The 12,976-nt window shown below is 47.1% G+C and overlaps 1 protein-coding gene across 1 annotated transcript in view; it reads right to left on the bottom strand.

Moving 5' to 3' along the window:
* AGPAT2 (1-acylglycerol-3-phosphate O-acyltransferase 2) overlaps nucleotides 1-12,976 on the bottom strand; it is a 45,930-nt gene that overhangs the window by 16,643 nt on the left and 16,311 nt on the right. Inside the window, exons 2-3 of the mRNA XM_081967505.1 lie at nucleotides 6,544-6,677; nucleotides 4,796-4,971 (exon numbers count right to left, since the gene is read on the bottom strand). Coding sequence (XP_081823631.1) covers nucleotides 4,796-4,971; nucleotides 6,544-6,677 — 310 coding nt within the window. The remainder of the gene's footprint in view (nucleotides 1-4,795; nucleotides 4,972-6,543; nucleotides 6,678-12,976) is intronic.

Below are 12,976 nucleotides of genomic sequence, written 5' to 3'. Positions count from 1 at the left end.
TAACTTCCACTTTGGTCTCTCAAATTATTGAGAGCAGGAAGAAAAAAAATCTGAAGCTGTTCTGGGAAACCAGAAATTTAAGGTGCTCTAAAATCAGCTGGTCCAATTCTACCTGGCCAGCAAAATTAATGGCACCTTTTGTATCTGCTGGGCTCTTCTTGTTCAAGTTGAGTTGATTAGGAAAGAAAATAGCTGAAGGACTCTTGAAGGGTTTGGAAAAGTAGCATTCAAATACTAGCTTTTTCTTTGAAGTTATTTGGACTGGATTGGTTCCAAATATCTTAGGGAGCTCAGGTCTGGAAGAGGAGGTACCCTGGCACAGATCAGATCAGAGCAAAGGCCAGGAAAGACTTATGGAAACTGCTAACCAGCCAGGGAGCAGCTTACTCCAAGTTGGCAAAGCTCAACAAAGTTGGTCAGTTGCCTGATTCCCTTCACTGTTAAGTTTAGCTGGAAACAACTCCTGGTATCGTTGTTGTTGTTAGTCGCAAAGTTGTGTCTGAGTCATCACGACCCCGTGGACAACGTTCCTCCGGGCCTTCCTGTCCTCTGCCATCCTCTGGAGTCCATTGAAGCTCATGCCGACTGCTTCGGTGACTCCATCCAGCCACCTCCTTCTCTGCCGTCCCCTTCTTCTTCTTTTGCCCTCCATCGTTCCCAGCATGAGGCTCTTCTCCAGGGAGTCCTTCTTCCTTCTCATTAGGTGGCCAAAGTCTTTGAGTTTCCTCTTCAGGATCTGGCCTTCTAAAGAGCAGTCAGGGTTGATCTCCTCTAGGACTGACCGGTTGGATGGCCTTGCAGTCCAAGGGACTCAATGCAGGAGTCTTCTTCTCCAGCACCTTCCTTATGGTCCAACTTTCACAGCCATCCATTGCAACTGGAAAAAGCATAGCCTTGACTCTATGCACTTGTGTTGGCAGGGTGATGTCTCTGCTTTTTAGGATGCTGTCTAGATTTGCCATCACTTTCCTCCCCAGGAGCAAGCCTCTTTTAATGTCTTGGCTGCAGTCCCCATCTGTGGTGATCTTGGAGCCCAGGAAAATAAAATCGGTCACTACCTCCCTTTCTTCCCTATTTGCCAGGAATTGAGAGGGCCGGACGCCATGATCTTAGTTTTCTTAATGTTGAGTTTCAAGCCAACTTTTGCACTCTCCTCCTTCACCCGCACCAAGAAGCTCTTTAGTTCCTCTTCACTTTCTGCCATTGGAGTGGTAACATCTGCATACCTGAGGTTGTTGATATTTCTCCCAGCAATCTTAATTCCAACTTGTGATTCATCTGCTCCTGCCTTTCTCATGATCTGGTACAGGGGCCAAAAACATCTTAGCAAGAAAAGCACAAGGCGTTTCTCCTTCCTCGTGGGTGTGGCTAGATAGTGTTTTCATCGGCAGGGAAAAAAGCCTGTTTGTGCAAGGAAACTGTGTGTATGTGTGTGTGTGTGTGTGCAGGTTGATTGGTGGGCCATGAAAGCCGGATCTGCTGGTCTTGGGGGTCTCAAATGCTATTTCAGCATCCAAAGATATGAAGCTGATTAAAATAGTTAAGATAGGAGTCCCAACGGTGCCCTAAAGGTTCCACTTGTTTTACAAATAAGTGCAAATAAGTAAAACAGTTAAAAACGCACACTTGCAAAGAACAATGCAATTTTATTATTGCCTTCTGTTACTTCTGGGGCTTGAAATTTATTTTATTATTCATGCTTCTAGACCGCCCCCTCTCCCAAAAGGGACTCGGATCTCGCCAAAGGATCTTGCCAGGTGTCCATTTTTTAACTTTCTTGCTTAACGTTTGGGCAGGGAGGGGCACATGCAGCCACCCCTTTAGAGGGCAACAACTCACTCAACCAGGCGTGTCTAGACAAGGTGCCACATGTGGCTGCTTCAGCTCAGACATGTTAATTCTCCTGCTTAGAATCTGCAGCCTTATTGGGACAAAGCAGTGATTCCTGAGGTTCTTAGTGAAAACCCCAGCAAGACATCTTTTTGAGATGCCTTCACAATGCTAAGTCAGAATAACAGAATGACAGAGTTGGAAGATGCCCTGTAGGTCATCTAGTCCAACCCCCTACCCAAGCAGGAGACCCTACACCACTTATTAACAGATGAACAGAGTTGGAAGGGACCTTGTGGGTCATCTAGTCCAACCCCCTGCCCAAGCAGGAGACCCTACACCATTTCTGACCGAGGGCAGTCCAGTCTCTTCTTGAAAGCTTCCAGGGATGAAGCTCCCACAACTTCTGTTCCATGGGTTGACTGTTCTGACTGTCAGAAAAAAACCCTCAAATATTGGAAGACTGCTCTCCTGTCTCCCCTGGTCCTTCTTTTCCCTAGACCAGCCATGCCCAGTTCCTGCAACCGTTCAGCGTATGTTTGAGCCTCCAGTCCCCTCATCATCCTGGTTGCTCTTCTCTGCACTCTTTCTAGAGTCTCAACCTCTTTTTTATAGTGTGGTGACCAAAACTGGATGCAGTGTCCTAGGTGTGGCCTTACTAAGGCTTTATAGAGTGGTATTAGTCCCTCCCTTGATCTTGATTCTATCCCTCTGTTAATGCAATTTAGGATTGCATTGGCTTTTTTGGCTGACTTCTCACTCATGCTTAATTGGTTGTCCACTAAGACTCCCAGATCACAATTACTGCTATTAAGCCTGCTTTCACAACTAGTCTCTCTCTTCCCCCGTCGTGAAGGAAGGCCTCGTCAACAAATCATTATGTAAGATAATTGTGTTCACACAAAACCAGGTTATTGGAACTCCTTGACCCCTTGGCAGCATTGTGAGAATTGTTTGCCCTGCCTTCTTCCAGAATGGTTTCATTTTCCCGGTTCTGAGATTTCCAGGTGGCCTCCTTTCCAACGAGCTTGCAATTATCCAGCAAATACAGGTAGTAGTCCTTGACTTACAACTGAGTCCAACATTTCTGTTGCTAGGTGAGACAGTGGTTAAGTGAGTTTTGCCCCATTTTGCAACTTTCCTTGCCGCGTTTTGTTAAGTGAATCAACTGCCGTTGTCAGATTAGTAACCCGGTTGTTAAAGAGAAACTGGCTCCCCTTATTGACTTTGGTTATCAGAAGGTCGCAAAAGGGAACATGCGAGCCCTGGACACTGCAACTGTCATAAATGGGAGTCAGTTGCCAGGTGTCTGAATTTGGATCACGTCACCACAGGAATGTGGCAATGGTGGTAAGCCTGAAAAATGATCATAAATCTTTTTTTTTCAGTGCCGTTGTAACTTTGAATTGTTGTAAGTTGAGGACTATCCATAAAGCAATGGCAGCTTCACAAACACCATCGTCTTTTAACGGCCCCATAATCCCTTGCGGGGTGCTGTCAGGGCAACTGAAGGGAGCAGAGTGTTTTAATGGCCGGATGCCCTTCCTGTCTCCAATGCGGAGTTTTTGTTCAGCAGATATATTCTCATTGTGCCCAGAGAGAGAGAAATATCTGCCTCTACCTAGGATCGAACTCACAGCCTCCCGATTGTGAGGCGAGAGCTCCAAATGACGGCTTCACAAACCCTGTGAGAAAACAAAGGCTCAGTTCTCACGATGATTTTGCCTCGTCTAGCATACAAGCTGAGTGGCCGAGGTACCTTCCATGTTCTGACCTCAGCTTCCCCAAAAAGCAGGAGGCCTGGTCCTGAAAGAAAACCCCTTTTATTAAACGAATGTGAATTCCTCTCTTTCACATTCAGCCAAGGCCTGGCGAACAGTCTTTCAAAGGAGTATTTATGACCACAGACCTTATCTGCCTTGGAAAGCTGCCATGTTAAATATTTTCCAAATTAGGTGTTGTGCAAGGAAAGGCTGGGCACAGAGTCTCTGAGATTCACGGACAGATCTTCACACTCCTGAAACGAATCTACGACCAAATGAACAACTTGTTTCCTGCAAAAGCCCCCTCCCCTTTCGCTCCTCTTTTACTCCCTACAGGAGGGGCCATTCACCATCCCACCTGCGACTTTACTCCCAAGTCGACCCTGATTTCTCAGCTGTTCTTTTCTTCTTTGCGACCAATTCGCTCGCACAGAGAGGGACTCCTCCAGGTGCTGTCCACCAGACAGTGCCGAGGGGCGGCGCCTAGGAGCAGAGCCTTCTCTGTGGCGGGCCCAGCCCTGTAGAATGACCTCCCTCCGGATATTAGGACTACCTCTGACCTCCGCTCCTTCCGTGTAAAGCTCAAGACCCACCTATTCCAAGTAGCTGGCCTGGCTCAACCATAGTCTGATCATATCGCTCCTGACGGGTTTTTTATTTTGGTAATTTATTTAGGGGATTTTTAATATTGTGATTTTAATTGTTTTTATCCATCTGCCCACCTCCTCCTTGTATACGTCTATATTATATGTATGTTTTGTCCATATTTGTATTTTTATGTGTTTTATTGTACGCCGTCCCGAGTCTCCTTCGGGAGAGGGTGCGGCTAAGAAATAAATATTATTATTATTATTATTATTATTATTATTATTATTATTATTATTATTATTATTATTATTATTATTATTCTGGCAGCTCTGCACATGTGCACACTGGGAACAGGCTCCAGCTGTTCCTCTGCCTCACTGCTGTCTACCTCCGTAGGCACCTGATCACTGCCAGACGGCCTCGGCCCTGTCTCTGCCTCAGATGCAGAGCCCTCGTCCGAGCCTTCCCCAGCCTCCAGGACCGGCCCATGCTCCTCCCCAGCCTCCTCACTTTCTGACTCTGCTGCCAGCTCTGCTGACCGCTGGCGGGCCACACCATTGCAGAGGGACCAGGCCAGGGGGCTGTAGCTGCCCTGGCAGTCCCCACACACTCACATTCTCGCTGGTCATGGCCTGGCCGACTCCGGACATCACGGACTTGGCGTTGCCGGTGCTTTTCCGGTTGATGAAGATGATCCCACCTAGGTAGATAACCAGACCCACCGGCCCGAAGTATAACAGCTCCTTTTTGGCAATCTGGACGCAGCGTTCCGGAAGGATTTCCATCAGCCCTGCGAATGGCAAAAAGCAGGAGGAAGAGGCGTGAGAAGCTGCCTCTGAGATTGGGGGTGGGGGGGAGATCCCGCCGAGCGTCCCTCTCCCTGTCTTTGCTAGTAGAGGAGCCCAGAGGAAGGTCCTGTTTGGGTCGGGGCACCGCGACTTAAGTCTGCCTGGAAGGCCTGTTGGGCAGGTAAAAGATGGAAACGACCCAGCTGCCCCGTTATTCTCTAGCGTTGAAACCCAAGTCGAGATTTCATGGGCCCTGGGGAAATTAAGAGTCTCTCAGCTGCATTTCACAGCTGGGGTCTGGGAGGGGGTCTCAAAAGGATTGGGCTGTGGTGGGAGAACAGGGAGGAGCAACCAAGAAGCCTCCTGGTGAGTCAGGAAGGAGAATCCCACCCACTCCCATCAGGCATCTAGTCTGGCTAATAGCCCATTTAGGTGGGGCATGAAGCAGCCCAATCCTCTTTCATGCCTGCCATCCATCCATCTCTACCTATTTACCTACCTACCTACCTACATCCATCCATCCATCCATCCATCCATCCCTCTATCAAATCTATCTATCTATCTATCTATCTATCTATCTATCTATCTATCTATCTATCATCTATCTATCATCTATCTATCTATCTATCTATCTATCTATCTATCTATCTATCTATCTATCTATCTATCTATCTATCATCTATCTATCTATCATCTATCTATCATCTACCTACCTACCTACCTACCTTTCTTTCTATCTATCATCTATCTATCTATCTATCTATCTATCTATCTATCTATCTATCTATCTATCTATCTATCATCTATCTATCATCTATCTATCTATCTATCTATCTATCTATCTATCTATCTATCTATCTATCTAACATTTACCTACCTACCTACCTACCTACCTACCTACCTACCTACCTACCTCCCTGTCTCTCTCTCTACATACATACATACATATTTGTGCCTGTCTGTCTGTCTGTCTCTCTCTCTCTCTCTCCAGTATCTCTATCTCTATCAACTCTCTCCCTCTCTCGTCTATATTTGTCTGTCTGTCTCTCTCTCCAGTATCTCTATCAAATCTCTCTCTCTCATCTATATTTGTCTTTCTGTCTGTCTGTCTGTCTGTCTGTCTGTCTGTCTGTCTGTCTCTGTCTCTCTCTGTCTCTGTCTCTCTCTGTCTCTCTCTCTCTCCAGTATCTCTATCTCTATCAAATCTCTCTCTCATCTATATTTGTCTTTCTGTCTATCTGTCTGTCTGTCTGTCTCTCTCCAGTATCTCTATCAAATCTCTCTCTCATCTATATTTGTCTGTCTGTCTATCTCTCTCTCTCCAGTATCTCTACCAACTCTCTCTCTCTCTCTCTCTATCATCTATATTTGTCTTTCTGTCTGTCTGTCTGTCTGTCTATCTCTATATCAACCATATCTATCTCTCTACCTCTCTATCAACCATATCTATCTATTTATCTGTCTATCATCTATTTACAAACTATGATTTTCACTGAGCTGATTTTAAATCAAGCCTTGATTTAATCAAGGACCACCCTGGGAGCAGCCCTCCCACTGAGCCCCCAGACCCCTACCAATCATGTCCAGGATGCTCTGGTGGTTTGAGATGATGACACAGGGACCTTCGACCTCGAAGTGCTCCAGACCCTTCACTTCAAACCTCAGGCCGTAGACGTACTTGAAGGTGCGAACCACATTTTTAATGATCCTAAAAAAGAAAACACAGGCAAAAGCGAGGGATGAGACACCTGGGCCTTCTAGAGAGGTGAAGCTTTGCGTCCAAGATGGCCCGAAGCTGTGCCTCAACAAATGCCATATTTTTCCCCCCAACTCTCTTCCCACTCGCCTGCATGCAACAGGTATTTTCTTCGCTCATTAAACCCGAAATTCTGGCTTCTTAAAACAGTGAAACCTCTTTTGGTGAAGGTATTAAAAAGCGCTAGGAACTGAGTGGATTTTCCTGCTTTCAGCTGGAAAAACAGGTTCCTCTCTTTCCCCCCCCCCTCCCCTTCCAGTCACCTCCATCAACGTCTTTCTGGAGGCAAGAAGGTAAAATATCCATGGAGATGACTCAGGTGTTTCAAGGAAAGCCATGGCTGGGCAAAGTCCCTCAGCCGCCCTCGGAGTGATGGAGGCAGGGTGTCACTCTTGACCTCACAGCTGCCTGCATCCCTTTGCTCTCTCTCTCTCTCTCTCCCCCCTCTCTCAAGAGATTCCCCCAGAAGCTAGGACCTAAAACACATGAAGAACGTTTGCAGGAACTGGGTATGTCTAGTTGAATGAAAAGAAGGACCAGGGGAGACATGATAGCAGTCTTCCAGTATCTCAGGGGCTGCCCCAAAGAAGAGGGAGTCAAGCTATTCTCCACAGCACCTGAAGGCAGGACAAGAAGCAATGGGTGGAAACAAATCAAGGAGAGAAGCAACCTAGAACTAACCAGTTCAGTTGCCTCCTGAAAAAACACCTTTGAAATAACCATGACCTGCATGACTGAGAGTTTCCGTAGACTTTCAACCTGGAACTAAGCAGAAATTTCCTGACGGTGAGGACAATTAATCAGTGGAACAGAAGTTGCCTCCAGAAGTTGTGAATGCAATGTGTGTTGACTGGGGGGCAGAGGTCGACCCCGAAGCCACTCTCTTGTGGGGTGCCGCAGGGGTCGGTCCTCTCGCCCCTTTTGTTCAACGCATATGTGAAGCCGCTGGGTGAGATCATCCGTGGTTTTGGGGTTGAGTACCATCTGTACGCTGATGATACTCAGTTGTACATCTCAACCCCAAGCCACCCCAACGAGGCTGTCGAAGTGATGTCCCGGTGTTTGGAAGCCGTCGGGGTCTGGATGGGGGACAACAGACTCAAACTCAACCCCTCCAAGACTGAGTGGCTGTGGCTACCGGCACCTCGGTTCAGCCAGCTGATTCCATCACTGGCCATAGGGGGCGAGCAATTGCCCCCTGTGGAACGGGCGTGCAATTTGGGCGTCCTCCTAGATGCCCGGCTGTCAATGGATGATCATGTGGCAGCCGTGGCAAGGGGGGCGTTCCACCAGGTTCGCCTGGTGCGCCAATTGCGCCCCCTTCTGGACCGTGATGCCCTAGGCACAGTCACTCATGCACTGGTGACGTCTCGCCTGGACTACTGTAACGCTCTCTACATGGGGCTTCCCTTGGGACGCGCCCGAAGACTGCAGCTAGTCCAGAACGCAGCCGCGCAGATAGTCATGGGGAGTACTAGGTACTCCCACGTAACACCTCTCCTGCGCGAGCTGCACTGGCTGCCTGTGGTCTTTCGGGTGCGTTTCAAGGTTCTGATCACCATCTTTAAAGTGCTCCATGGCATAGGGCCTAGTTACCTGCGGGATCGCATCCTCCCACATACATTCCTGCGGCCAATTCGCTCTCACAGGGAGGGCCTTCTCCTGGTGCCGTCCACGAGGCAATGCCAACGGGCGACACCGAGGAGTAGGGCCTTCTCTGTGATGGGCCCAACCCTCTGGAATGACCTCCCCCCCGACATTAGAACCACTACTGACCTCCGCTCCTTCCGACAGAAACTGAAGACACACCTGTTCCGACTGGCTGGTCTGGCATAATTTATAACATCTACCTCCTGGCATACACATTCTTACTGGTTTTTAGAGGGATAGTGTTTTAAATTTAACCTGATATGACATTGGGATTTTAAATTTTTGTACATTTCGATTTATTTATTTAGCTGTACAGTTTGGCATATTTTATCCTCCTCTCATACATGTATTTATGTAGTTATTACTATGTTTTAATTTGTTGTATTTTGATACGGACTGTACACCGCCCCGAGTCCCTTTCGGGAGAGGGGGCGGTATATAAACGCTAATAAATAATAATAATAATAATGCTCCAATACTGGAAGTTTTTAAGAATGGATAACCATTTGTCTGAAGTGGTGTAGGGTTTCCTGCCTAAGCATGGGGTTGGACTAGAAGTCCTCCAAGGTCCCTTCTAACTCTTATTCTATTCTATTCTATTCTACACTATACTATGCTACTCTACGCTACTCTGTTCTGTTCTATTCTATGGAACTGGAGGCTAAAACATAAAGAACGGTTGCTAGAACTGGGTATGTTGAGTTTGATGAAAAGAAGGACTACGGGTGACATGATGGCAGTGTTCCAATACCTGAGGGACTGCCAGAAAGAAGAAGGAGTCAAACTATTCTCCAAAGTGTCTGAGGGTAGGACAAGAAGCAACAGATGGAAACTTATCAAGGAAAAAAGAAATTTCACCTAGTGAAATTTCCTGAGAGTGAGAATTAATAAAACGGCTTGCCTCTAGAATAGTGATGGCGAACCTATGGCACGCGTGCCACCGGTGGCACGCGGAGCCATTTGTCAGGGTGCATGTGCGCACTGGCCAGCTGAGTTCACCCTTTTTTAAAGCCATTTTTCGCCCTCCCCAGGCTCCAGAGGCTTTATAGGGGAGGGCGAAAAGAGCCTCCGGAGGCATCATGAGCTTCCCTGAAGCCTCCGGAGCGCAAAAAAACGGCCCTACAGGGAAACCGGAAGTTCAGGAACGGACTTCCTGTTTGCTCGGAGGGTCTTTTTGACTGCTCTCGAGGCTTCAGAGAAGCCTCCTGAAGGTCCCTGAAGCCTTTGTAGCACTTAAAACGACCCTCCGAGCAAACCGGAAGTGACTCCGGTTTGCTCGGAGGGTCGTTTTGACTGCTTCGGAGGCTTCAGGGAAGCCTCCTGAAGGTCCCTGAAGCCTCCAGAGGGCTTCCGGGAGGACGGCGGAGACTGTTTTCGCCCTCCCCATTCTCCTATAAAGCCTCTGGAGCCTGGGGAGGGCGAAAAAAGCATGCAAAAATGGGGGTTCACGCCTGTAGTGCACGCATGAGCACTGGGGGTGTGTGTGTCGCGCATTGCATTATGGGTGTCGCATGCCTGCAAATGACCCCCCTGCGCTCCCCCCACTTATGGCACGGGAGCCAAAAAAGGTTCACCATCGCTGCTCTAGAAGTTGTGGGTGCCCAATCCAAGGAACAACGGATGGAAACTGGAGAAATTCAATCTAGAAATAAGGAGAAATTTTCTGACAGGGAGAGCAATCCACCCATGGAACAGAAGCTGCCTTCGGAAGTTGTGGGAGCTTCATCCCTGGAAGCTTTCAAGAAGAGACTGGACTGCCATCTGTCAGAAATGGTGTTAGGTCTCCTGCTTGGGGCGGGGGGGGGGGGTTGGACTAAATGACCCACAAGGTCCCTTCTAATTCTGTTAATCTGTAACTGGAGATATCTGTCTGAAATGGAACAGAATCTTCTAAATCTTTGGCAGGAGGTTGAACTAGAAGACCTCCAACCTACCGTATTTCCCTGAAAATAAGACAGGGTCTTATTTTCTTTGGATCCCTGAAATAAGCGCTTGGCCTTATTTTTGGGGAGGTCTTATTATTTTTGCGGTGCAGGAGGCACCTCATGGCTGCTGCTGCATTGCAATATTTTCGGGGAGGGCTCATTTTCAGGGGAGGGCTTATTTTAGCGCATGTGCTTAAAAGCCCAATTGGGCTTATTATCCGGGGTGGTCTTATTTTCAGGGAAACAGGGTATTATTCTATGTTCTTATCCCCAGCCCAGGACCATGAAAAGCACAGGATCTTGGAGGTCATCTAGACCAACATCCCAAGAAGATCATCTTGGACAAAGGAACTGGGTATGTTTAGCTTAAGAGAAAGAAGGACTAGGGGAGACATGATAGCAGTCTTCCAATATCTCAGAGGTTGCCACAAAGAAGAGGGAGTCAAACTATTCTCCAAGGCACCTGAGGGTAGAACAAGAAGCAATGGGTGGAAACTAATCAAGGAGAGAAGCAAGTTAGAACTGAGGAGAAATTTCCTGACAGTTAGAACAATTAATCAGTGGAACAGAAGTTGCCTCCAGAAGTTGTAAATGCCCCAACACTGGAAGTCTTTAAGATGATGTTGGATAGCCATTTGTCTGAAACGGTATAGGGTTTCCTGCCTAGGCAGGGGGTTGGACTAGAAGACCTCCAAGGTCCCTTCCAACTCTACTATTGTATTATTGTATTAAAAAAGGGTTGCCTAACTTTCACCTCTCCTGGGCTGGATGAAGAGGCAGATGGACGGGGTTGGGTGGGGGTGGGTGGCCCATTCCAAGACCCAAGTTAGCAATGCCAACCGATAGTCCCACCTGCCGATCTGTGATGGTTCTGCCTGCATGGGGCTTAAAACCAGAACAGGGCAGCTAGAAATTGGCAAGGGAAAAATGTATCGTGGTTAAATTTTACTGAAAGCTGGGAGGCAAAGGGCACCTGGAGCATTTATAAAAAAAGGCAGCAAGCCCATTTCCTTTCAGTCTGCAACTTCCACTCCTGATTTAATAAAATCCCAAACTTCCTAGAGAAACTACCACGCCTAGAATTCCCAGCCATTATCCCACATGGGTGGAAACTGCAGTCCCAACACTGTCTGGCATTGCTAAAAACCACCAAGAGCCGCTAATTAGTCCTTCACTTATTATTATAATTATGACCGGAATTTCCACTGTAAGTCTTGATGGTTGTAAGTGACATCAGATTCAACTTTAAGGACACATTTCATGGTAAGCAAATCAGAGGTGGTCAGAGCAAGTCAGAGCTTCCCCAATCGGTGTTTCTTGCTTGAAATTGGCCAAAAAAAGTCACAAAATGTGACCCCAGGATGTTGCAACTTGTCATAAACAGGAGCCGGCTGCCAAGTACCCAAATTGTTATCACACAATTGTGGCGTGATATGACAGTCGTAAGTGTAACTACAGGTTTTTAGGGCCTTTTCTTAGCATGGTTGTAACGTTGAAACTTTGTTCAGTGAAAGGGGAATCATTACTACATTACAGGTCCCAGCTTAGATACAGATACAGCTTAACAGAGTTGGAAGGGACCCTGTAGGTCATCTAGTCCAACCCCTCCGCCCAAGCAGGAAACCCTACCCCATTTCTGACAGATGGCAGCCCAGTCTCTTCTTGAAAGCCTCCAGTGATGAAGCTCCCACAAGGTCTGAAGGCAACTTCTGTTCCGTTGGTTGATTGTTCTCCCTGTCAGGAAATTCCTCCTTATTTCCAGGTTGAATCTCTCCTTGATCAGTTTCCATCCATTGTTCCTCGCCTGGCCTTTGGAGAATAGCTTGACCCCCTCCTCTCTGGGGCAGCCCCTCAAATATAGGAAGGCTGCTATTCTGTCTCCTCTGGTCCTTTTCTTCACTAGACTAGCCATGCCCAGTTCCTGAAAGCTTGTATCTTTCAATTTATATTGTTTTATTTGTTTACTAGTATAATTTGATAACTTTTTAGTAACCTTGACTATCACTAAGTGTTGTATCTTATGATTTTTAATGAATGTATTTTATTCTCTTTATGCACACTGAGCATCTGCACCAAAGACAATTTCCTTGCGTGTCCAATCACTCTTGGCCAATAAAGAATTCTATTCTACTCTATTCTAACCGTTCTTCATATGTTTTAGCCTCTGGTCCCTTCATCATCCTGGTTGCTCTTCTCTGCACTCTTTCTAGAGTCTCAACCTCTTTTTTATAGTGTGGTGACCAAAACTGGATGCAGGATTCTAGCTTGCTTTGCTATCAGCTGCAGCACTGCAACACCTCCTGAAATGAAGGCAGGTGGAGTAAATTATTACTGTCTTTTTTGGAGTATAAGACGCACATTTTCTCCTCAAAAAAGAGGCTGAAAATCTGGGTGCGTATACAGCATTTTTTTGCCCCCTTCACCAAAATGGCCGTGCATACCCTTATGGAGGCTTTCAGAGAGCTTCTGGGGGCTGGGGAGGGCAGAAATAAGCAAAAAATGGCCCGTTTTTTACCCCCCAGCAGCACTCTATAAGCCTCCATAAGGCTATGCATGCAATTTTCTTTTTTACAAGAAATGGGCCTGTTTTTGCGAAAAATGGGCCATTTTTTGCTCGTTTTTGCCCCCCTACCCTCCCAGGACCACTCTGCAAGCCCCCCCCTCAAGGCTATTCAT

The sequence above is a fragment of the Natrix helvetica genome (genome assembly GCF_964273705.1).
Source record: "Natrix helvetica genome assembly, chromosome: 15".
Lineage (NCBI taxonomy): Eukaryota > Metazoa > Chordata > Lepidosauria > Squamata > Natricidae > Natrix > Natrix helvetica.
This window is presented reverse-complemented; position numbering and strand designations above follow the sequence as displayed.